The 25,222-nt window shown below is 44.6% G+C and overlaps 2 protein-coding genes across 3 annotated transcripts; both read left to right on the top strand.

Annotated features, from left to right (window-relative positions):
• The first annotated feature begins 1,592 nt into the window (after positions 1-1,592).
• LOC135315327 (killer cell lectin-like receptor subfamily G member 1) lies at positions 1,593-25,222 on the top strand. 2 transcript variants are annotated; one of them, XM_064462828.1, is made up of 6 exons: positions 1,593-1,664; positions 4,203-4,368; positions 20,498-20,590; positions 21,350-21,501; positions 23,465-23,568; positions 24,549-25,222. In XM_064462828.1, the coding sequence occupies exons 3-6, from the start codon at positions 20,587-20,589 to the stop codon at positions 24,658-24,660; spliced, it is 372 nt and encodes a 123-aa protein (XP_064318898.1). In that variant the 5' UTR covers positions 1,593-1,664; positions 4,203-4,368; positions 20,498-20,586; the 3' UTR covers positions 24,661-25,222. The 2 variants fall into 2 exon arrangements, with proteins under 2 accessions (XP_064318898.1, XP_064318907.1); XM_064462837.1 differs by lacking the exons at positions 1,593-1,664; positions 4,203-4,368 and having other exon boundaries at positions 19,976-20,590.
• Positions 10,442-11,834, top strand: LOC135311492 (histone H2A-beta, sperm-like). The gene is made up of 2 exons (XM_064440739.1): positions 10,442-10,889; positions 11,791-11,834. Exons 1-2 carry the CDS (start codon positions 10,442-10,444, stop codon positions 11,832-11,834), a joined length of 492 nt encoding a protein of 163 aa, XP_064296809.1.

The following is a 25,222-nucleotide window of genomic DNA, read 5'->3' as shown; positions in this document are numbered from 1 at the left end:
TACTTTTTTGTAGCTGAGAAACACTTCAGAAAGACATTTTCAACAATAGCTAGAATAAGAGAATAAGTCTAGGTGTGGCCCAAGTCTGCATTTTATTGTATGAATCTTTATTTTTAGCAGAAGTGCTTTTAATTGTATAAACAAGACCCAAACCCTTCACTTTGTTAGATTAGTAATTGCTCTAATTTTCAGTGTGCCTGAATCTGATAGGAACAAATCATTGCTCTCTTGAAGCAGTGAATACAGTTTGATCAGTGCTGAAAGCAAATGCTTTGGGTCACTGACAATGGAAGGAAATCTGAAGATCCTGACAACTGGGCTGTGTCATCTTCCAGTCTACAGTCAGTCTGCTTGGGGACTGGGGCTGCCATGGGAAAAGAGACTACCAAATTCAGAATCCCTCTGGCAAGAGTGAGACAGTAAAAGGACATCCTGAATCTGAAGGAATAAACCTTTGTCACCACAGTGACACCAGGACTATGTGTTTTCCCCTTGCTACTGTAAACACTAGATATATATTCACTATAATCCTGGATTACACTGCTCTGTTGCAGCCTTCTGACCCTTGTTCAGGCTGAATAAGAGGAAATAAAAGAGCAGTTCCTGAGGGAACACAAGAATGAGTCCTGTCACGTAATTCAGAACTCTCCTGCACAGAGGAGAAAGAGGCCCTCCAACCACATTCTAAAGCAGAGCAGGTACAGAGGTGATGCTGCAGCTGTAGAATCTTCCCCTGGGTCTCTTGGACAACAGTGCCAACCTGCCCTTACAAGATGTGCAGGAATAACATAATTATAAACAGTGATTACAGTTTTAATAATCTGGGGATGATTACCCAGTAATCAAGGAGTAATCATGCACAGCTCTTCAAATGACATCCCTGGCCATCCTGGGACTGCCAGGAATCAGGACTAGTGGCCATGGGTGTGGCATGAGGCACACAGACAAGCAGTCACGAAGCAAAGGGAAACTCAATGCAAAGCTGTCACTGGATAGATGCTCCTGCATCAAATAGAGCAGGGCAAATACTGACAGATGCTGAAGGCAACTGCTGATAAGAAGATAGACAGAGAAGTGTGCTGAGGAGAGAGAGGAGAGCAGGCGTCACATCAATGGGGATGACCGTAGGCACATCTCCTGTCAGCAGGCTGGAGCAGGCAGTGGGCAACGGATGTCTCAGGGAGACCAGGAGCCAACTGAAGACATCCTCAGCAAGACCATGACACCTTCAACCTCTCTACCCCCTGCCTATGGGGAGGCTGGCTTTCCAGGCAGCAGGCAAAACTCTTTGGCTGGAAGAAGGGAGAAGTACATGTTTTACTGTAGCAGTACATGGATACAGTAGTCTCTGTAATTTATCTACTTCTCTGTTACTTATTGCCCCTGAAGGGAGCTGTTGAGCTGCAGGGAGCCACCAGACTTGATGGGCTGGCCTTTTCTGTCTGGCCCCTGGTCGCTAAGGAGACCTGAGGGGACAGAGCCAATGGAGGTCCCGGGGGAAGCAGGCAGGTGGGCAGAACCCCCAGGGGCCCTGGGCCAGCTGCAATGACTGCTACTGTGAGGAAATGCTTAGTGGGACTACCAAAAATTTGAGAACACTGGATTTTGCAAGGTGACTTGGGGTGGCCGGATCACTGAAGAGAGCCAAGGAGAGGGTTTGCAGGGTGGGCACCAGCTGGTGGAGTAGAAGTTCAGATGCATTTCCCTGCTGTGAGGAGATCTAAAATTGCTCTTGTACCTCTGCTGACCAAACCAGCATGAAAACCCAGATGTGCTGCTAGCAAAGTTACCATGCACCTTTCCAGCATTAGTGGGCAAGCAGTGTGTCATGTCCAACATGAAAATGCTGTGTACAATCATGGCATGAGAAGTTGAGCCAAGAAGTAAGATTTGGTTTAATCTATACTAGGGAGGGACCTAGGGAGCATTTCAGTGAAAAAGAGTAGATCTGATAAATAAGCAGACCAAAATTTCCAAAGCCGTGATTGGGGTAGGAAGTGTCACCCCTCAGATCATTTACACATTTTTGTCAGTATTTGATGCACTTTCTCTTAAAAGTCTCTAGCAGCATATTCAGGCTCTCACAAGACATCCCAGGTGTCAGGTACTCTCAGGCAAATGCAGCCGATCTTTAATTCATAGTCCTGCACTAAACTCTGCTGTCAGGTTAAAAGCATGTAATTATTGGAAAAAAATAAAACTGTTGTGTAAGCTTGTCTCTACTGCAGTCTACTGAAATTAATATTCTATGCTGAGTCAGGCAATTAATGTTCCCATGTGTACATTTCTTCCTGAAGCCTCATTTTGTACTGTTGGGCCTGCTTAAAAGGACATTTGGTCCTTTCTGGGAAAGGACGGTTCCTCCGCTTTCACTTTTCAAAGGTGGGGATTGCTCCCAGCAAATGAATTTTTTCAGGCTGATGCCAACTTGGAATTTATATGATGTATTTTGTTGTGGTGTTTCTTTATTAAATCTTCTTGCACAGTCCTTGAATGTTAGTTTTTGTTGCTTGCAGGGGTGTCTCTCTTGCTGAGTTAAGAGTTAAGACAGTGGTGTGTCTTAACACAGACAGAGGAGATGGAATGATGCAGCAGCCTTTGCTGAGTCTGCTTTGAAATTTCAGTTGAACATTGAACTTGCAGCTTGTCATGAGCTATTTTGTAGTGTACCTCTGTGCTGCTGGATTGCTGTGGATTGCACTTCTGCTCAGGAGGAGTAAGCAGTGAAGTGAACTATACCACTATGTGCTTTCATAGTATGCTTTTGGTCCCATGAAATGGCAAATGTAATAACCAGGCCAATTAGTTTCTCTAGAGACTTACAGCACAGCCTTTCTTGTTTGCAGCACTTGGAGGGAAAATGGAAAATCTCTTTCCAACTCACCAGTTCCCTGCAGTCATTAAAACATGCTCTTGACTTCTGCGTTTCAGCCAGCTTGGATTTTGATGTGCTTTCTTAAAGCTGATTCAACATGTGCTTCAGGTAAAAGTTACACATGTATTCTGCTTCACATGAAGCAAAAAGATGCTGCAAAATTGGTTTTCAAGGGAATTAATAATACTGAGTTATATTCCAGAATCTGATCTCTTCATCGTGCTGGAGAAGTATATTGGTTATGGCTGAGCGCTGATGTTTATACACCAAGTCACTGTATTTCTTTTCAACACAGGTGGCATTGGTTGAGCTCTTCACTTGCAGCTTTAGACAATCTAGGCTTTGAATAGGACCACATGAAAGTAATTGCCTTTTCAGCAGGTGTCTCTCTAAAATGGAACTGCAGGGTAAGAGAAACATGGGAAATTATTTCTGATGATTTTGTATCAGAAAAGAAGCTGTATCAGACAGTTCTCAATGCACTGCCAGACTCTAACATTGTCCTCTGAAAGCCAAAAACAAATGTCAGCAGGGCAATCCTCAAGTAACACAGGGGTGGCCCTGTTCTGAGCCCAATGCTTCTTAGTAGGTTGGGGAGTTACCTGGTGGGTATTTCCCTGAGCAGAAAAGAAGAGCAATCCTCAGCATTAAAACTTTACAGACTAAAAATCACTCTTTTTATCTCATAATGATGCTTGAGTGGTAAAGTTCACTGGCGTGCACTTTGCCCTGTTTTTTCATGCAGAGCTCTGGTGTGTGATGAAGGCTCTTCAACATTACAGAAGTAAAAATGATAATAATTAATATTTTATTTTCCTTCTGCCACCCTTTCATGTAACCATGTCTCTACTTGTTATTTTCTTATGCACTAGGACTTTGTGGTCTGCTGACCATATTGTTAAAGTCTTCTCTTGGATAAAAAGTTGGATGAAAAAGCAAGCAAAATTTTTTTGTGTTTTGTGTTTATACAGCTACACAAAGGTCTGTGAACTAGAGAGTAGCTGATGCAGGGGTATGGGCCACATGCTGAGTGCTGTGGTCTTGGTGGAAAGGAGGTCCGCTTTTCAAACACACAGCTCATTGATCTGGTGTTGGGTTTGCAATTCTTGTTCCTGTTTTAAAGTTTGATTAAAATAGCCAGTTTTATAAACCTGTTAGTGTTCCATACTTAACTGAAAGAGATCTGCTCTGGATGCTGTCTAATTCTGCTGATCTCAACACCTGTGGCACTGATGGGTTTGTTTTTTTCCACGTCTGGCATATTTGATTTTCTGCTTTGAAATGTGCAACACTAATCACCTGAGTTGTCTTTGTCACTGTCTTAAAGCACAAGCATCCAACAACGGAGGCTATTCCACTTTGCAGCTGCTTGTCCTCTGGGAGGATCCAGATTGAAGCCTGAACGATGCTCGCTGTCCAGAGCCTGCAGCCTGAGCTGCACTTGTGTTTATGTGGCAGACCTGTAGCTGTGAATATGTGATTCTTCAGCACAGGTAGGTGCTCCAGTATTCAGCTACTGGCTCTGAATGAGCCTGCAGAGGGTAAGATGTGGGTCCAGTAGGAGTTTTGTCATTTCAAGTGCCTTTAGTTCTTCTGAAAACACGCACTGTATGAAATTAGATTTTGAAAATGGCAATCTCCTTTTTTCTTTACAGGAGAGAGGTAGCATGGGCAACTGAGTCCCACCTTTCCCAGAAGTCTGTGGAAACTGTACTGCTGTAGGTAAACCACCTGCAGCAGGCTAGCAGCTGCACATCCTCACCTTAACTTCTTTCTTGGTGTAGCAGCAGTATTCCAGCTGCAAATTGTTCCCATTGGAACTGGGATTTGACTGTTGGGGGACACGGACAGAGTCTTTGAGTCTGAATAACTGCTGAGATCCAGGAAATGGAATAACAGGGTGTCTGTACTAGGCCCATACATGTGATAACCTCTTGTGCTAGTACATTTTGATCCTAGAGATATTACCTCCTCTCTGAGTGACCGATGGAACTGAGTCACAACATGTTTTGAAGTTGGGAGCTAAGATTTAAGAAAAAATGCCATTGCAACTGGCTTTTAGTTTTTTGAGCCTGACGGCCATAGGCTGCTCTTCTGAAGGCATTCTGGAGTCAAACTTGCCTCATTCAGGCAGGAATCAAAGTGTCAGACGCAGGCTGATATGTCTGCAGGGCTTGTTGGTCTGCCATGCTCATAAGCAACACCTATCCAGTACATCCTAACTTTTTGTACACTCAAACACCTTTCTGAAAAGAGCTAGTTGTAAGTAAAATCATCTATTCGTGCACGGAAGTGAAGGAGGGAGCAGAAATAGAGGCTCGAAACCTTTCTGTTTCCCTGGAGCTACTCTGTACCACAAGATTAATTGGAGGACGCACATTTTTTATGAAATTTCAGTGTAAGAAGTTTCAGATGTCCTCCTGGCCAGTAGCACAAACCGGCATCACTTTCTGAACAATGGCAAAATCTAACTGGATGAGGAAGGACGTGACAAGGTGGAAGAGATGAGGGACTATTTCTCTGTTACAACTAGAAACATCGGCCAAGAAACATCTTTTTCCTTTGCTCATCCTTCAGGATGAAAAGATTATTCTGAAGACAGGGACTGCCTGTTTTTATCCCAGGGACAAGCCGCTGTCAGAACAATAATGGGACTTGCAGGAGCAGCATGTGCCAGGCACTCTTTGAGATCAGACTGACTGGAGTTGTTTCCTTGGTGCTAAGGGAATGGAAAAGTTCATTAATACTGACTTTGGTCTATTGTTATTGACCATCTCCCTCCCTTCCACCCAAGCTCTGAGTATTCTTCCTATTTGAAAATATGACCATTCATTTAAAGAGAAAAATAAGCCTATGTATGGCAATAAACTAGTGACTTTTCAGTTCTAAGATTCTGGCAGACTATTAACAAGGAAATTTGTAAGTTACAGGGATTTCTTTGAAATTGGAGTTGGGCTTCTCAGTCATTTCAGTGTTGCAGAAGCTGCTGTCCTTGTTGTCTAGCTTTCTGAATGTAACTATGAAAATCTTGGCAGGGGACATGGATGTGCTGTTCTCAGGAAGTGTCGAGGCAGAGCTGGGCTTGCCCTGCCTGGATTGCTCCAGGCCTTTCTTGGCAGTGAAACACTGAGCGCTGCCAATGATGCAGGCTGGATTTGCAGTCTGAGCTGAACTGGAAGGAGTAAAGCTATCAGGCACACCTGGGAACTGCAAACAAATCAAATGGAGCCATCTTGTAGTATTACTGGGAGCTGAGTAATTTGGAAAGGTGACCAAGTTACCTTGCTCCTGAATTTTGGAGTCTGATTCTGGGCTTTGGTGCTGCTCTTTTCATTTTCAGCTGAACAAGAGAGACACATTACTGCAGGCTAGTTCAGCTAAAAAAGCCAAACATTTGCAAGTAGGAATGTGCAAATATGCGCATGCACGATAGTGGAATTAGCTGCACTCATGGTTTTAATAAAGCAAAATCAAAACCAGCAGAGGTTAGGTGCTAGCAGTTGTTTTCAGGGGTGGAAAAAGCTCATTTGAACTTGATTCCCTTTCTATTGCAAGTGTTCAAGTCTCAGTGTGTCTGTGAAAATATGCACATAGGCATGTGCTCTCTAATGATCTTTTCAGGTTTTTTAGTGGAGGCAATGAAAACCTCTAAAAGATTAATGAACTTTCTTATTTCAGTCCCCAGATACAGTGTGCTTTCTGGGATCTGCAATAGGGTTGTGCTGTTTACAATTCACTGTTTTTGGTAAGACTGTTCTGCATATACGCCAGGCACAGGGGTGCTCAGTACTGAAACAGAAGGCAAAGACTTACAGAGGGCAAGTACCTCTGGAAAGGAGAGAAACGATATTAGCCCAAAGGGAATGATGCTTTATTATTCCTTGAGAATTCTGACTAATTTTCTTGAAATCCTGGATTTATTCTTCCAAATGTGCATCCATCTTTGTTCAGGGGTTTGCTTTATAATATCACGTTGCTCTTTTGTGGCTGTTTGTTTCAGTTATGTTTGCCTAGCTAAAATGTTTGCTGTGCCCCAAACACAATTTTTACTCTTCTATCGCATTATGGTAGCCCTGAAGAATCAAAGTGACATGAAAGCTAGGGTAGGAAGTCACAGAGAATTTCTGCGAGCGCTGTGGCTCCTCCTGTGCCAGCATGTGTACTTGCGTATGTGGTTAGCCAGACAGAGCAGTCTGGGGTAGGATGAAATCTTGTAAGCTAGTTCTGGGTTGGATCAGTTCCTCAGTACAGCACCCAGTTTGCTTTGTAGCTTTGTAAATATTTGTGGTGGCAGACAAGGGGCAGCAGCAACTGCTTTTAGTGGCTTAAACTGGTCCCAGAATGGCAGCCTTAGGGTGCAAGTCTCCAGTGGAAACGTGGTTGTTGAGGCTAAGTACCTCTTTATATGTGTGACCGCTTTCCAACTCAGCAGGGAGATTTTTCCAACAGAGGTGACTTATTAGCACCTGTTTTGAAGAAGAAATCTGTTCAATGCAATAGCCCATTCCAGGTGACTTGATGTTTTGGTGGGATGGTATCATGATCCCCTTGCAGGATCTACTTTTTGCCCACTGAACTATAAGCCCCAATCGTCTGCACAGCTCTGTGTGGGAGGAAGGCCACAAGCAGTCTGAGACTATGTTTCCTCTCTGACAGAAGAAAATATAGAAAGTAACAATGAAATCCAAATGTTACCTGGTGTCCTTCCCTTTCTTCCCCCACAGCTGGAACAGACCAGGGAATTTATTCTCCTGCAGTTTGCAATAATTTGCAGTGCCTTTAAGGCTGGATCTTGCACTATTTCCACACAGAAGATGATTTCATGGTCAAGTAAACCTTTGCTTTTAGGAGATTCTTCCTGTTATTTACATTTGGTTTTCCTTGACTTCATACCTTTCTGAACTTTTGTGGTGCATGGGATTTTGGGCACTGAGGCATAGAGGTGTGAAGGAGAAAACAGGTAAAATGGAGTCAGTGTGGAAGGAGTAAGTTATTCTCTGTTCTCTTCTAGAGAGAATCCATTTTAATTTATAAACATGCAAAATTATGGGTAGCTTTTAAACTGAAAACCTCTGTAGTGGTGTAGGAGAAAATAGAAAAATCAAGGAAAACAGGATAAACTTACGGGGTAGAGGTTGTGCTTTAACTTTTTATGATTTGTTGCTAGTTTCCTAGATGTGAAAAAAAATATGCTATGTTGCCTGCAACGGTTTTTGTAGGAAGTCTCGATGCGAATCCTTCTGGAAGGAGAAGGTGATTTTTATTTTTGTTTTAACCAAAACTGATTTCACTCATGCTCCTCCTTGCCATGGATTTCATTACTCATTCTCTCCTATTCACAAATGCAAAGACGTGTGTGTCCAGGTGAGCTGGGCAGGAATTATAGGGCCACAGGGCAGAGGTGTCAGCAGCTGCTAAGTCCTCATCATGTCTCCAGAGGTGGTTCTTGATTGGGAAGAATTAGTAATCATTATTAACTGAATTTTGTTTGTGTCTTTTGCATCTTCCATGAGTAGAGATTTACTGAGATCATTTGCTTGACTACTCTCTCTTGCCCCTTGCAAGTCTGAAGAAAAATTGCTGAGTCTCATTGTTTTTTATTTTCCTACTTGAGTATTTTATGGCTTCACGCCTGTTTTTCAGTTCTTTGTCACTTTATGGCTTAATTTGCTGCTATTCTCTCATTATCTGAATGACAATCTTCTGCACCAATTGAGGGATGTCACATTTTTATCTCTTGTTCTGCTCTTTATTCAGATGCCTCTTCATACATATTTCCTTTAATTCCAAACTCAAGATTTCTATTACAATGATCAGCAGTTTAACACGGTATTTGCCTCAGAAAAATTCATAGGGCACACATGCATAGCTGTTCATTTCTTTGGATGCCAACTATAGAAAGGTTACAAGAGGACCTGCAAGCAAATGTGCAACATACTTGAAACAGAACGTTTCCTAGAAAATACACTTTTTATGACACAGCAATTAAAGCTGCAGGATTTTATACTTAAAAACACATCCTATACTTAGCAATTCTTAATTATTTTTAAAATAACACTATGGTATAGTATAATAATATAGTCAATTTAGGATACTGAAGTTGGTTACTAGAATGTTATCAAACAGAAACTGAATGCAGTATGAAATCTCATGTGCTGATGTTTAAACCAATGTACATTACTCCATACCTAATCAACACAAATTTCTTATTTAGATATGAGAAAGATTATACGAAAGATGAAATAGGAACTGAACTTTTAAGATAAGCATTTTCTTTTTCTGTGTCCTGCCTATAACTGCCTAAATCATGAGACATCGGTAAAGGTTGCTTTTGTAGGACAGTGAAACAACCAGGAATCTCCTAAGGGAAACAGAGGGTCCCTGGATAGTCTTAGTATTGACCTGCTGCCACTTTCTGCCCAACGTCCTTACTTGCTGCCCAACAAAGACCTCAGAGGAGTTTAAGCCATGTACCTAGGAACCTTGTGACATGAAGGTCTACCTACAAAGATGAAAATGAGGAAGCTTATGTGAAAATCAAAGGGAATAAGAACAAAACCAATCTGATATCTTCCGGGAGGAGAAGACACTGTTCCCTTTACCCAAAGGTTTGTTTTCAAAATATCCTTCATCAGAGATCCTTGAAAATTTGTATCACATAAGTGCAACTTCTCAGACACAATGTCAGTGACTTGATGAAACTTAACTGTCATGGAGAGTCCCTGCATTTCCCTCCCACACACCTGAAACAAATATGGGGTATTTTTCCCAGGTAAGGGGCAAGACCGGAAAGGTGGAGGGGACAATGCATGCTGACACGGGAACTTTCAAGCTCCAGGCTTGAAAGCAACAGCTGCTTAATACGCCTCTACTAACAACGCTCCTGGGATGATAGGCCTGGACAGGCAGGTTCCAATGGGAGCCATGTCAGGCAGCCTGTGGTTCTGGGATCCCATGACGTGGGGAAGGAGGTTCCCTTCCTCAGGAGTGGCAATGTGGGTTTAGGTCAGAGGGGAGAGGTAAGGGCTGAAAGGAAAGGTATCACAGGGTAGGGCCAGGGAGGAGAACGCAAAGGAGAGGAGATCGGTTGGCTTTGTAGCAGCTCCCCCTGTGCCAAGTGCTGGGAAACCTCTGCCATGGAAAACAGGAGTGGAGCTGGGGAGCAGAGCTGCTCTCTGAGCTCACCCACAAAGGGCAGAGCCAGCAGGGATGATGTCACAAGTGGGGAGGTGAGGTCACAGAGGAGGTCCTTTCCTATTGGCCCTCACTACCCCAGAAGAGCCCTTGCTCCTGCTGTCCAGGTGACAAAAGGGTCCGAGCCTGAGCAGGGAAAGGACTTGAGCCTGAGATCTTCCTCTGAGGGGCTCGGCCAAAGCGGGGTTGGTCCTGGCCGACCTGCCACACACAGGCCTTGGCCAGGCTGGCAAGGACAAGCACAGCCAACCAAGCCCAGGGACAGGAGCCACCAGTGAGGGCCAGCAAGGAAAGCAAGGACAGGCAGGCAAGACAGGCAGGGTGTGGGAAGAGACAGTGCGGAGATACCTGCGGGAGCAGGCTGCAAGCAGCATGTCTGGAGCAGAGGAGGTCTGTACAATGCCTGAGTGTGAGAGGGAGCCTGAAGCAACGTGTTCTGGGGGCCCCACCAACATCAGTGAAGCAAAGACCAAAAAGAGCCGCTCCTCCCGGTCCTCCCGGGCTGGGCTGCTCTTTCCTGTGAGCCGTGTAGACAGGCAGCTGCGCAGAGGCCACTTTGCTGAGCGCTTTGGAGCCAAGGCCCCCGTCTACCTGGCTGCAGTGCTGCAGTGGGTGACACAAAAGACCATGGATGTGGCTGGCAAGATTTCCAAGAAGAGCAAGCAGCAGCGCATTTCTCCATCGCACTTGCAGATGGCTATGCAAAAGAGCTCTGTGCTCAAGCAGCTCCTGCGAGGTGGTGCGCCCAGGCGCCGTGGCAGGGCTGTCCCACAAAGGCAGCCCATGGCCTCACCATCCAACAAGAAGGCGACAACCACAAGTAAGAAGAGATGCCCCACACAAAGGGCTGCACCTGCCTGTGGCACTGCTGCTATTAAGTGAGAAGAAAGTAGAAGCTCTTGCCCCACACTGGCAAGGCAAGTGACATCATGTCTGCAAGGCTCTTGTCAAATCCAGCTCTATGGTCTCAGCATACAATAAAAGCCTTTGCAACATCATGGAGTTCCCAGAGCGCATTGCAGGTTTCAGCCAGCAAAGAGGGAAGGGAGAGGTCAGGAGTCAGCAGGTGCCTCTCACCCAGTAGGGGAAACCTGCTCATGGTTATTCTTCAGGAACAGCTCTTCACACTGTATCGATTTCTTGATGTAGAGAGCAACACCTCCACCCCTCCTTCCTTGCCTGTCCCTTCTGAACAGCCTGTAGCCATTGATAGCCACATTCCAGTCATGGGATTTGTCCCACCATGTTTCAGTAATGGCAACCAGGTCATAGCTTTCTAACAGCATGGTAGTTTCTACCTCCTCCTGTTTGTTTTCCATGCTGTCTGCATTAGTGTAGAGGCAATTCATCCAGGCTGTGGGCTGTGTCTCCTTCATAGTAGAGCACCCCTTGATTCCTTTGAGGTATTTCATGGGAGTTTCCTTTTTGGCTCCTACTACCTCAGGAGCCCCCAGATAATCTCTGCAAGACTTTGACTGTGCTGCGGTGTCCCCAGCACACCTCTGGGCTACAGGGTGAGAGCTCATACTAGCAGCCCATCCCTCTAACCATTATGTATCATCCCACAGCTTGACACCGGCAAGCCTGGTATGTTTCCCCTCCCCCTTTGCCTCTAGTTTAAAGCCCTGCCAATTAGCCCTGCAGGCTCCTGAGCAGAGACCCTCTTTCTGCTTTGAGAAAGGTGGCTCCCATTTAATGTCAGCAATCCCGGTCCTGTGTAGGCCACTACTGCAACTTCATCACCACCCACGTGGAAGAGCAGTAAAGGGTAGTAGTCTGAGGCCATATTAGGCTAGGAAGTTTCCTAGTGATATCTCTAACTGGGATCCTGGGAGGCAGCAGACTTCCTTATGAGGAGGGTCAGCCTGGCATATTGCACCCTCTGTTCCCCTCAGAAGGGAGACTCCTACAACTACGACCCGTCTTTTTTTCCTTGTAGAGGTGGTGGTAATATGGGGGGTAGGTGTTTCCGGTTTTGACTGCCAACAGGCAATACAAAAATTAATCTCAAGTATAAATCCCCAGAGTTCCATACCTGAACTCTGGGCATCCTTCCAGAAAGTAACATCACCACTTTCTTCTGAGATGGACACAGCATTGTACTTACTGGCCCTTCATTCATATGGGATTATTTTCTATTAAAAGAGTCTCCTCCATCACTTCCCCCTTCATGCCTTCTCTGCTTCCCAGAATTTCCCTGCCTCCAACAATGTACAGAGCTTTTTGCTTCTGAGATATTAGTGTAGGATAAAGCCTACTGTTAGCAGTTGCCAAATTCAGTATTTTGATGCAGTACAACACTGCTGCCCCGTGTTCAGCCAAGTAGTGAGGCTGAGCACATTTTCCTATGGGTTCATGTACAAATGCATATGTATATACCTGGGCTGTCACATAGATCTACACAGACTGAAAACAAAGCACTCACACAAATACACAGAGCACAAACAACCTTGATCCTGTTCCCTCTCAGGCTACTCAGGATGAAAGACACTCAGTAGAATATACATACATGTGTACACAAAGAAGCAATAGGAGTCCCATCAGTAGCATATTCAGTTGTGTTCTGTCCTCCTTCAGTCTGCTGCAGTGTTCTCATAGCACAATTTAAGTCAGCTTGTGAAGTATCCTGACCTTAGCCCTGCCCTACAATCAAACAGTCACCCTACTGCTCCAAGACTCACAACATGCTAAGCTTTACAGCTCTTCTCCTCCTAGGCATGCAATGTCACCTGAGACTTCTGCTGACTCTCATTCATGCTCTAGACTCGCACTTAACTGCTGACACTCCCTCAGCCCTCCCACTGGTGCAACCTATGCAGCATAGCTCTTGCCCTCTGAAAAGGCATCAGCAGTGAGGCTTACACATCCTTGATGACCATGGCCCCATCCAGACTGCATCCTGTTACAGTCAAAGATTGACAAAGGTCCCACAAGGCCCCTCTGGTGCAGCCATATGAGCCGGTATAGTGAATTCAAGCTGGGCTGCCTTGGAAGGGTTTCCAAATGCCTGGAGCCAGGGCTGGGGACAGAGGTGAAAAAGGTGTATACCTTTCTTCTTTACTGTTTTCTAGCCCTAACTTGGATATTTTGGAGGAACCCATGAGACAGGTGAGGTTCAACAGTGCCTCAGACCTCAGCTCCATAACCATTGTGGTGATAATCAGTGGTGTGAGTCTTATTTTTTCTTGGAAGTCTTCTGATATTCATAGTTCTCTTAAAGCCTATGCTTGTGGCATAACTGGATTTCCTAACAATCTTAGCTATATTAAAATTTCTTGAGCTCATTCCTGAACAGAAAACTTGCAAATACAAAGTAAGTCTTTCTGAAATGCTGCTAAACTCTTCCAAGTTTACTGAAAAAATGCTTCTCATGGTTTAAAGACAATCTCCTTGTGTTTGGGAAAAGGAAGGCCATGACACAGGCCTTTGGAGATAGTGGCTGGAGCCTGATCCTGCATCAATGAGTTCAGGAGCTTCTTCTGGACTATGGTCTCTCAGAATACAGCAATACTGCACAATAGTTTCCAGAAGAAAGCTAAAGCCTAAAAGCTTTTAGGACTGTAACACTGTGGTCTGTCTGGTGCTTGGTCAGCCTCCTGGATTAAACACAAACTGGCATTCCCAGACATGCCAATGCCCATCGAATGATTATCCTCATATCAGGAAATCTCTGCTTGTGGCATGGGAGTTTACCGAGTCCCATCATCCTATTCCATATCAAAGCACATTTTTGACTGCAGTTTTGCATGTCGTGAATGGCACACTGCCAAGTCCTAAAACTGTCACTCCTGGGCACACTACACATGTGGAATTCTACATCTGGTCTATCTATACTTTTTCTCAAGGGAGTGATTTTAACCCCTTGCATACCTGGTTGCAGGGCTGGAGTCCAAGTCCTATTTCCACTAAGCTCATAGAAAAGATATGTTTTCACTTCCAGCCTCTTAGAAATCCTTGATCCATTTATTATTCTGCTTGGGGCACTATAGGATATTTAGTTTGTCTATTGTCTTTTTCCACTCCCCATTTGCCATATCACCACCTCAGTTCAGAACAAACTTCTCAGTTATCTCTCTCAGTGTCTTCCCGCTTTGCACCATTAAAGCCTGTGGAATACCCCATAGCTGTAAGAGCTCTGAAGTAATGCATGTCCTTATATTTCTTGCTATTGAGTTATACATTAACCCAGAGAACAATACTGGATACTTTATGCCCTTTTTTTTTTCCATTTTAGTGGGTCCAGTTTTGGAATATGGAAAATTAGAATATAGAAAATAAGGAAAAACATAGTTTGCTAAACGTTTAACCAAGGAGTTACTAATGAAACCAGGTCCAATCTTACAGGAAAGGTCAAGATTATGAACTATCAAACAAACCTAAATAACAAGATCTGAGAGATGGCATTTCTTTATACCCTGAACTTGTCAACAACAGTTATGACAGAATCAACTCACAGATTTCCGTTTTATGTCATAATGGCATATTGTGTTTAGTTGACTCATTGATTCCCTGGCCCAGAAGTTTGCCTTGTGACTCACAAATCCAATAGTGCTAACATGAATTTGCCACATTAGTGTGGTTTTCACTTTATCTATTTACAAATAATTCAGAAGAATTGTTAAGGTATTCTTGAAAAATATGCATTTATTTGGCTTTCTGCATTAGACTCTGTGGAAGGAATCATTCCCAGCCCCCACTTGAAAATGAAACAGTTTTCCATTCGTAATATTAAAGACACTTTTGATAATTTTGAACAAACCTCCCCTTTTTTAAGGAGAAGATTTTAAAATTATAATTGTGCTGAAGCTTTCCTTCATTTATTTTCTTTAATTTATGAATTAAAACTGTGAAGTTCATAGTATTTTGTTATGTCCCATTGATGATACTGTTACCAATGTGTCCCAGGTTTTGCTTATCACAAAGATTATATCCCAGAGGTCTCACAGGATGTATAAAGATGTGACCTATTTGAATTGCAGGTATTCAGAAGACTTTTTCTATACCCTGCATTTCTAACAGCTAGGTTTTCTCCTAATAGGAATGTAGTTAGGATGCCTATCCCCAGTTTTTTTCCAGTCCTTGTCAGGGAGATAGGAAAGACTGCTACTGACACCTGAGGGAATAAAATTAATTGCAAGACTGAGCAAAGATAGCATCCATCTGTGATTTTAGAATTATCATCAAAGGTATGTTTCTTTAGGCAAGAAGTTCCAGCAGCTTCTGCAAGTCAGCATTTGGTTTCTGATATTACACATGCAGTAAGCTGAACCATAGTATCCTGAGAACTACAAACTTCCCAATGATTTCCGGAGCAATGTGACTAGTGTCAATGATGAAGCATTTAGCCCTCTTTCTCTCTTTTACAGCACTATTGGTGTGAAAGAGTTCCCTGGTTTTGCCTTTCCTCATATTTCACTCTGCACTCTGATGACGCTGTTAATTATAGCTAGGTTTAACTTGAAACGTTCAAATGTATTTAATGGGTTAGTATATGGCACTAATGGTCCTAATACTGAAACTGAATGAATCAGCAGTTTATTTTATCTGACATTACTAGCTTTTGAATATTGAACAATAGAACAAAATGGCTTGCTGGATTTTATTTTGCAATGCTAGATGAACAGTGAAGATTTTGTCCAAGTCTAAAACCATCTTCTCCCTCCTCTGTATTTAAACTGCCTTCTGTGTTGCATTGGCTGCAACACTAATGGTTGACCTTAGCTTGTTTTCAGAGCTGTTACAGCAAAGGGGGCCCTTGCTCTGGGATATGAGATTTCTGTGCCCTGATCAGAATAGCTGCATACATCTGTGGCTGTTACTGCTGCCTGGTCACTTGCTGCACTATGGGAACAAAGCCAGCACAGAAACCCCCAAGTTCCTATCTGGTAATCACACTCCATCTGCCTGGGAGGCAGTCTTGCTTTTGCATGTCTTTTTTGTCACAAATGATGTTTTCTGTTGCATCAGAAAACACAGAGACATCCCTTCATTCCCTGCCATTTGTGTTCACTCCTACCCTGTTGGAGGTAGAGATTACCCAATGCCCTCTTGAGATGTTTGCTGTTTTCTTTTTAATATTCATCCTCTCCAAATTCCTTTATGTACCCTCATCTTTTTGAGCTGAAATCAGAGGGCCTAAAATAAGGAAGCTGATCTTTGAACACATATTATGCGCATATTATACGATTATTTCCCAGATCTCTTCTGCGTGTGAGGAGTCCCTAAGGAATGCAGTTTAAGTACCTTTCTTTAAAAGATCTTTATGTTCAACTTTGTCTTCACCTCCACCACTTCTGAGGGATGTGGTCTCAAGTGTTTCATCTCTGCTTTCAAATGCACACCCTTGTTACCAAGTCATCCCTGTGACTCAGCATCACAGGTGTATGTAGATCAGTCCCCTGGTCAAACCAACAGTTTTTGGCATTCCTGGACTCCTTGAAAAAGAAGAGTTGCCCTGCCTGTCTTCTGTTTGGCTTCCAGAGGGCCTTAGGTATTCCACACTACCAAAATGTCAGTCCAGCGGTCACTTAAGACAGTGTTAGCCTGTGTGGCATGCTTGCAGTAACAGCGATACCAGGTCTGAGCCACAGCCAAGGACAGGATCCTCGTTTCTCAAATCCTCTTCCCTGGCCTGAGGTAGTCATGCTGCTCCTACACTGGTGTAGGCAGGAGCTGAGGGGAGCTATTTGGGACACCGCAATGACATTCTTCACACTGTCCTAGGAGACTTGAATCATACAATGCTAACAGCTTTCGTTTTTGAACGGAATCTGGTCTCTCAAACCTAAAAATATTGTGTCACGTTGCTTGCAGAAGAATGCAGTGTATCACAGTCATTTCTCCAGAGCACTGACAGATCTAACTGGGCATCTTCTACACTGGAAAGTTGTAACATTGGATATTTATGCTAAATGTCCACCAGTCCACTTCTCCTTTCCCCTGGGGAGACACTTCCACTCAGACTACTGCATGGAAATATTTCTGGATGATTTATTCAGATTTCCCTGCTTGGTTTCAAACTCATCCCAAGTCCTTCTCCCTTCATCTTCTAGAAGAGCTTTGCATGTGCTCTAGGGGCTGAGGATCAAGCACAAACCCCTGAACCTGTTTTAAAAAGGGAGAACTGCAGGGACTCCCTTTTGCAAGGGGCAAAAATCCCGATTTATGAAATTTTTTTATTCCACTTCCCTGGGTTGATATCTGCAGTCTCATGAGGCTCGAATTACCCTTGAACACTTCAATGTGACTTGCCCTCTTCACTCTCTTTTTTTTTCCTAATGGCATACTTTTTCAATTTTAAGAACTGAAGTGAACTCTCCTACTGCTCTAGTTGTGGAGGTGTCCTGGGATTTTGTTTTGATGCTGAGTCAAGTCGGTTCCCTTTTTCTGCAGTGGGTTTGAAACAACAGAGGGTGAACTGCTCTGTTCATTGCCAGGAGGCATCAGCTCGGATGCCCAGTGCTGACATTTAAGGATTAACTGTTTCACCGTCATCCCAGTTACCTTGTCCTGGAAGTAGTTTTCCCTAAAAGCTGGAACAGCGGCCTGGAGGATGCAGGAGATAGCTTCTTTGAGAGGCAAGAGAGGAAAGAAAACAGAAGTACAAATCCTCAGAAATGTGGTCTTAGAACAAAGAATTATGTTTCAACAGATATTTATCCCATTTTATTTAGTTTTCAGTTGTAATCTGCAGAGAAACAGCTCCATCCTACCCCTTAACCTCAGGCTGATTCCATTCTCTTGAGGCTTAATCTGATGGCAAAACCCATGTCACCAGACATACAAGGGTGACCTTCAAGAGGAATAGAGAGCAGGCAGAGAGAACAGCTACCCAGTTCAAGTCCTTCAGTTCTCCCATTGTCCTCTTGCATGAAGCTGAGGAGTAGGTTGTAAGTGAAAAGTCTTTCTGTACTTAGTAACTGAAAAGAGATGGGCTTTTGTTCTTTAAGAATGATTAAAAAATAAATAAATGTTGGTATTTTTAACTACAAGTGGGGCAGCTAGAAGATCCTCCAAGCTATGGGAAACATGACAAAACTTTTACTTTAGGAGAGATCTTTCTACCAGAAGAATGATGCTTGCAATGAAGCTCTGTCATGCTCCCTCTTGTTACCTTAGAAACTTCTTTTAGCCAAAACCGCAGGTCTAAATACATTTCTATAAACCAGAAACTGGTCTTAAAACGAGTGAGCCTGCAAACCTCTCTAAGATCAAAATAATGAATTTTTATGAATTTATTCATCTGATCTACTTTCTGTATTTGGACAAAGCATCCATAATTGAAAGATGCATCCTTGTTTTTAAGTGAAGTGCCTTACTTTTCTGTTTTAGTGCTGGCTTTCTTTGTCCTTCCCACAATATTCCTGATATGTGATGTGCATTTGTTTTCATCCTCTGCTGAGAGATCCTAAAGAAAGTCTCCCCTACTGCTTATAAATATTTTATTCTTTTAGGCATCACTTTTAATTTCCTTTTGACAGATTTCCTCATTTTTCTGTGGTTCCCATTTTGAAATTATTATACCACAGTGCCTTTTGTTGTTGTTGTTGGGGGTGGTGGGTTTTGGCTCTGCTAAATCTCGGTGCATTGTGCTCACTGCAGCAGCGAAGCTGCTAGATGAAGCCATGGTGAGCCGGGTGGCCTGAGCACAGCTCAGGGCAGTCACGAGCTGCTTCACTTTTTATGTTTCTTGGCCTGTCGCTCTGCGAGGTGCCTATTGACAGTGTCTAAGCATTCAGTCCCTCATCATGCCCTGACATGGCATTTGCTTAATTTAATGTGATTAATTGATGCTTCTTGTTGTCACCGTGCTTGCCTCATGGTTGATCTGGTCCTTTTGCTGGTTCATGAGTGCTGTCAGCATCCTTGCCTGGCATATAATTCCAGTCCGATGCATTTAGTAGTATTTGCTTGGTCTGTGGGGTTGCTGTTACTGTTACCTCTTGATGCAGTTAGTTACTTAACCTAATTTGACTGTAATTTTACTTGAGCAGAGAACAGCCCCTTCTATCTTCCTTCTGTATTTTGTATCCTATTGCTATGACATCCTACTCACAGCCCTTCTTCTACCAAGTTTTCAATGTACTTGCTGTGGTAGTGTCTTTGGCTAAAGCTAGCCTTCCCCTCCCTCCGTATTACTCCTTAGACTCCTAGCCTTTTTATGGAGTACAGGTATGTTTCTTGGGGTCTTGTGGTAGGACTGAAAGAGAAGCACGTCAGATTTCATGAGCTCCACCAGGGACTTTCCTGCTGGATTTGGGCAGAAGACTCTGGAGCACCACAGGAGCAGGATGTGGTATGTAAGTTTAAGGGAGAAGCACAGGGAAATCCTGGATTCCTCAACATCGGTAACCATTAGCTGCACAGATAGTGCTTCTGAGAAAGTCCTATTGTCTATGCAGCTGTCATACTGGGATTAATAAAACAAGCAAACCAAACTCCCCTGGAGCTCATCCATGGCAGTAAGCGTCATCCCCTCCTCAACCTGGGGGAGAGGACATTTTAGTGCAGAGATTTTGAACAGCTTATGGAAAGTGAATGCCTCTCAGCTCCAGGAGATGACAATGGGAAAGCAAGGTGTAGCCTGGAGGCTAATGGATCCTGCTACACATGAGCAGACCTCTACATGGCAGTTCTTCCCTACCCTTTGAAAGAAAGCTGTGCTGGGCTACAGTGGAGGTTGCCCCAAAGAGTCCCTTTCTGCCCCTGGTGGTGGTAAAAGTGTGGAGTGGCATCCCAAGGTCTTCAAGGCTGGCCATCCCATCCTGCCACCCCAACACTGGAGAGGCGGATGAGAGCATAAGACTGAGTGTCCTAGGAAGATGTTACATGACTGTGTGTAAGTCTGTGAACAGGATGCTGAGGTTAAACCTGTTGCTCTTGATGAGAGAGCTGGGGGAAAGGTCTTGGGTTTCTTTTTGCATTTAAGCTGGAACATGGTGGCTGTGGCAATGCATCTCTGTGTTTCCACCCCAAGCTTCAATGCTGAGCAGGTTTACTGGGAGGTTTCTGCCAGCAAGCGGTGTCATGTGGTGCTTGGGGGACTCTGGCTAACTTGGGGCAGGTGCTTCCTCTCCTGGGGTCTGCTGCTGCAGGGGCTGGACCATCTGGCTCTGTGGCCCTGCAGGGGAAGAGCTGTGGCTGACCTGAAGACAGGTACACCTCCTGGGAAGCTCAGGCAGGGACTGCTCACTGACGGCTCCCGGCTGAGCTGAAGTGTGTGCCTGGGCTGGTGGACAGGAACGTGGGGAGGCCCTGGGGAGGCTGAGCAGGGACAGTGATGGCAGCAATGTGCAGTCATGGACAGACAGAGATGCTCTAAATGGTTCAGTTCCTTATGGAAATGCCCAGGACACAAGCAAACCATGTAAAACCACCATCAGTTTTCATGTGGCTCCTGTGCACTACGGTTTCTTTTCTCTTTTACAGCTCCTTGTCTGTGGCCAGCAGTTGTGCTGGGCTTGGCTATAGGCTTTGGGATACTGAGCATCTCCCTAGCGATTGCTTTGACTTGGAAGATGAGTAAGTACACAAAGGGGTGCTGAGGGTGAGCAACCAAGAGCAAAGTACCTGAGACTCCTCTAAGCACAGGAGCTCAGATCCTGAACTCCATTACAGAGGGTTAAACCAGAAGCTGTTCTAGGTTCCTACCAGTCTTAAGTATTCACTGCCTATCCAGAATATTTTGAAGAATATGTTCATTGTGCAGGCCCCAGGCAACCCATTTCAGAACCTGTGGCAGAGAACAGTGAAACATATTGAAAAGTTTTTGTAGACTTGCCTGCTGTAATTATAGTGGTAACTGTAGAGCAAATGTGCAAGGTCTATAACACTTTTGCAGGCATGCAGAAGGTGCTAGACCATGTGGGAGGGCCTACTGTTTGCTGCTTAAAATCTGTTCACCTGATGTGTGACATTATCACACTGTACCTACAGAATGATGTAATTTTTTCCCTTACTTTTTGCACACCCAGAGTGTTGTCTGCTTTCACATAGCTAATTTTGGTTCTCAGGTATCTGGGTAGTTCAGAGGAAACCCAGGGAGGGGAGGGGGTGTTGCACAAGCATTAGAGCGCCTGTGACTCTTGTGTAAAGATTTGGAAATAGCACAGAGGATGTGAAGTTCAGTATTCATACTTTGTTATTTTTAGATGTGTATCCTGACTTGTGCTTTGTGCATTGCAACTATCCAGAAGAGTTGCTTTGCAGTAGGTCCTTGCTGACAAGTGTTTTTCTGTTGGCTAATGGTAGAGACAATCCAGTATTTTGATTTCTTTACAGGTGACTCCCACTCACGCTGCCCTGAGCAGTGGATAGCCTACAGATGGAGCTGCTACACCTTCTCCAAGGAGAAGAAGGACTGGCACTCCAGCCAGAAATCCTGCTGGGCACAGGGAGCTGATCTCCTGGTGATCAGCGATACCAGTGAAATGGTAATGGCTTTCTTATTCTTTGAGGATCTTGTTCCATTTCCTTGAGATACCTCAGTGACTGACACCCAAGCAGTGCTGTCACTCTAGCAATATTTTGACTTTAAAGGAGAGGAAGGATTTATGACTGTGATGTTATAGTGCACTTCCAGTTTCAGTATGCGCCTTGGCAGTTCCCAGCAGGCAAAGAAGCAAAGGGGAGAAGGGAGAGGTGAGGGTCACTGTCAGCTACTCAGAATCATAGTAGGAAGGATGTTGGGAGACAGCCTTCTCCAATGCCTCTCTCCACCTCCCCTCCTAGCCCCAACAAGGCTGAATGATTACAGGAAAAGTCTGGCACTGTGCAGTCTCTGTACTCACTGCCTACAAACCAATACATCCCCACTCTTCAGAAGTGTTTCCTTTGCAAAAGTGATGCCTCTCCTCCCTGCAGCTGCTCCAGCTTCTCCTGCTCAGTGACCCTTGCCACTGCCTGTGTTCACGCATGGGTATTTCTTTCTCAGTCTGTTTTCGATGCTTGCTTCCTCTCTCTGCCAAAAAACCTCAGTTGTGCTGCTGAAATCAGAAACCATCTGTTCCACTGCTCATTTTCCAGCAGGTGCTCACTGGGGGCAGGGTATGACCACTAAAGAAATGGGTAGAGCTGATCACTAGGGAGGTGAGGCTTGTCTGCATAAGTAGAGCAGAAGTACTTGATCTGGTTTTGTGCAAGCCAGGGCATATTAGCTCAGGTCCGATGAACATGGACAGCTTCCAGTCCCTGGACAGAAGTTGCATTGTATGATGTTCTGGGGGGGCTTACAAAGCCGAGTCTCTGCCCAACTGGGAATATGTACCATGCTGACACATTTTCTCAGGCAAATCCTGATTCCTTGAGAAATACTCATCTTCCCCAGATTACCCATTTCTCTGAGTGAAGAAAGCCTCCCTGGTCTGGCTGCTTTCTTACTACTGCCTCTGCTGCCAGTGTGTTACCCATTATCCCTGCTCAGACTTCCCCACATAAGCAAGACTTTCCTAGCTATCCATGCCCTGTGCTGCACGGGCTGTGGCTGTTCAAACTCCCTTTGCCGGAGAAGCACAGTCAACCTCCAAACCACCAGCTACACTCAGGAGTTCCTCAGTCTACTCCTATTCCCACCACTTCACCAAGCCGGCTTTGTTACTGCTTCTGTGTGAAGAAGTCTGCTCTGAAGCTTTGTTTATGGCAGCAGGAGATAAGGATGGGGCCCATCCATACCCGTGAAAGGTTACTGTTGAGTTTCATTGCAAATGTGGACAAGACAAACTTCTCTCTTTTGTCTTTGTCTTTCTTTTTTTTTTTTTTTTGGGGGGGGGAGGGGGCAGGATGGCGAGGAGGAAAAGAATTTACTTCAGGGCTGAGTTTCTGTGGCAGCCTTCACCTTTTAACAGTAAGCAAGAGTTAAAGGTTAGGCAAAAGGAAATGAACATTGAAAACATGTAGGAGGAAAGTTCTTCTAAAATTTAATGCGCTTTGGTCCTGGGCTCTTTACACAGATTTGTCAGTGCTTGCACTTCCTGCCCTGACCTGACTTTTACCTTTGATTGTTAATACTTTGTATTAGCTTGCTAGCTAGCTTCATGGTAGAGTATTAATATCAATACTAATAGCATACGTTCCTACATAAAGCTCTGTGTAGGGAACTCCAGGAGACAGATGCAGTTGGTTCATGTATCTTGCCCTGAGAAATATCCTTTGGAGGATCTGCCCAGGACCCTTGAAAGCACGCTTACTTCCTTGTGAGTGTACACATAGCTGTTATTCCAGGCATGATCTGCAGGGCTGGTCATCCTGATTAGAAGGTGTGGAGAAGCTGTATTGTCAGCCACTTATGGAACAGTCAGGCGAGGGGACGCATCTTGCTCTCTGTTCTCTTTACTTATCCTTACCCCCATTTTCAGGCTGGCTGCTGTTAGTCTTTTTGTAATCTGTCACCATTTCTAGGACCTGTTCAAGAGTATTCAAACAGGGTGTTTCTGGATTGGACTGAGGAACAGCACAGGCTCTGGCTGGATTTGGGAAGATGGCTCTGTATTCAGTGGCACCAAGTGAGTTTCAATCTGCTTTACAAACAACAGTACTAATTCAGATCCCCTTGTGTTCCGTAACACCCACAGTTCTTGCAGCAGAGCTCAGGAGCCTTCTTCCTGGGCAGATGTTCTTCTTACTGTCACCTGTACAGCACTGAACTCAAAAGGGCCTACTTTCTACTGCCCTGCACCTTGTGAAGGCATGTACCTGGGAAAAGCAGGGTTAATGTTAGTAACTCACTCTCTGCTTCCCTCCAGATACTCAGACCAAGGATTATTTACCTCTTCTGCCCACACAGCTGCTCAGTCAGAAAAGCATATGGTCCATTGTGGCTTTACTGGGTTTAGTCACCTTGCAGCCATTCTGCCAAGCGCTGGTGTCACCGGGTGTGAGGACCCAGCCTTTTGCTGCTTTGCTGGTGCCAACCCAAGTCAGAACCTTAAATTTGGCTCAGTATTTACTTGGACAAAAGTCAGCATGCTACATGAGGGGAAAACATTGCGATTTGGTCCAGTAACTTTGCCTGGCCCTTTCCTTTTTATGGCAGTTAACACGCGGTGGTCTCTAACACCTCTCCAGCAAGGAAACCCGCCCAAGATCTCACTGTCAGTAGGTCAGTACTCTAAGCATTTGGCCTAGTTCCCTTCTTCAGTCCAGCTTACTGTGCTTGCAGGCTCCTTGGAGGTGATCATCTTTCCACGAAACTCTCAGCACTGCTGTTCTCATGCTGGGGAATATCACGGTCACTGCAGGGCATTGTGTCTGTGTTTTGTTCGGATTTGGGTTCCACAATGGCAATATTATTTAGATGTGTAATCTCCAGGGAGATAGGTATTTTGGTGTATGTTTTGTTTTGTAAGAGCTGCCCTTTGGAGGTTGGGTTCTTTCACTTCCTCTGGGCTCCACCTTCAAAATCAGATGTTTTTTTCTTTCTTGCCTCCAGGAGACGATCTCAGCATTTTCTGTCAGTCTTGCTTTTGTTCCGTGTCTCTTGCAGGGTCCTCTCTAACAGCCCAGTGCAACACTGTGTTGTCCTGATGAAAGATCACTTTCAGGCCTCCAGCTGTGAATACTCTGCTCCATGGATCTGTGAGAAATCTCTTAGATGAACCCCACGTGCATTTTCATCTCATAGCCATCTCGTCAGTGGTACAAGTGGATCATTGTCCTACAAACCAAAGCTCTATACAAGACCAAGGACTTGCCCTTTCCACAGCCTCACAAAGGTGTTTTGCAGGGACAGGTTTGCTGCCCAGGAGGGTGATTTATCCTCAGTAATAGCTCAGTCCACATCTGTTGGGTTACTGGTTTTTTTGTGACCACATGAGACCTGGGACATATTCCCTGCCCTCCCTAGTCTTTCCGTGTTTGTCCTATAAGGGCAAACAAAAATTCTGTCACAACAAATGCTGGGTCTTCAGATCTTTGAGGGTAAGCTGGCCATTTTCCTCCATTCCTGAGCCTCAGATTGCATTTCCATTCCCTGCGCCTCCATTGTCTGGTGCCAGCAGGACCGGGAAAACGAAGCCCGCTGTTCACTGCCAGAAACAGATCCCAGTGGCAGGCCCTCTTTTTGCATCCCAGTGCTATGGGTGAGGGAGAAGGGGGTGAGACGAGACTACAGCTTCTGTAAATCCAGCAGTGAAAATAAACCTCCAATACTGCACTGGA

The sequence above is a fragment of the Phalacrocorax carbo genome, chromosome 1, assembly GCF_963921805.1.
Source record: "Phalacrocorax carbo chromosome 1, bPhaCar2.1, whole genome shotgun sequence".
In the NCBI taxonomy this organism is placed as follows: Eukaryota; Metazoa; Chordata; class Aves; order Suliformes; family Phalacrocoracidae; genus Phalacrocorax; species Phalacrocorax carbo.
The sequence above is the reverse complement of the archived record's forward strand: the minus strand, read 5'-3'. Positions and strand labels throughout refer to the sequence as shown.

Bases quoted from the DNA above. Each gene is read 5' to 3' on its own strand.
- LOC135311492 (XM_064440739.1), top strand. From the start codon at position 10,442: ATGTCTGGAGCAGAGGAGGTCTGTACAATGCCTGAGTGTGAGAGGGAG. The intron at 10,890-11,790 runs GTAAGAAGAGAT...GGTCCTGTGTAG, and splicing joins CAAGAAGGCGACAACCACAA to GCCACTACTGCAACTTCATC.
- LOC135315327 (XM_064462828.1), top strand. The intron at 21,502-23,464 runs GTAATGGCTTTC...CACCATTTCTAG, and splicing joins TCAGCGATACCAGTGAAATG to GACCTGTTCAAGAGTATTCA. The intron at 23,569-24,548 runs GTGAGTTTCAAT...TGTCTCTTGCAG, and splicing joins TCTGTATTCAGTGGCACCAA to GGTCCTCTCTAACAGCCCAG.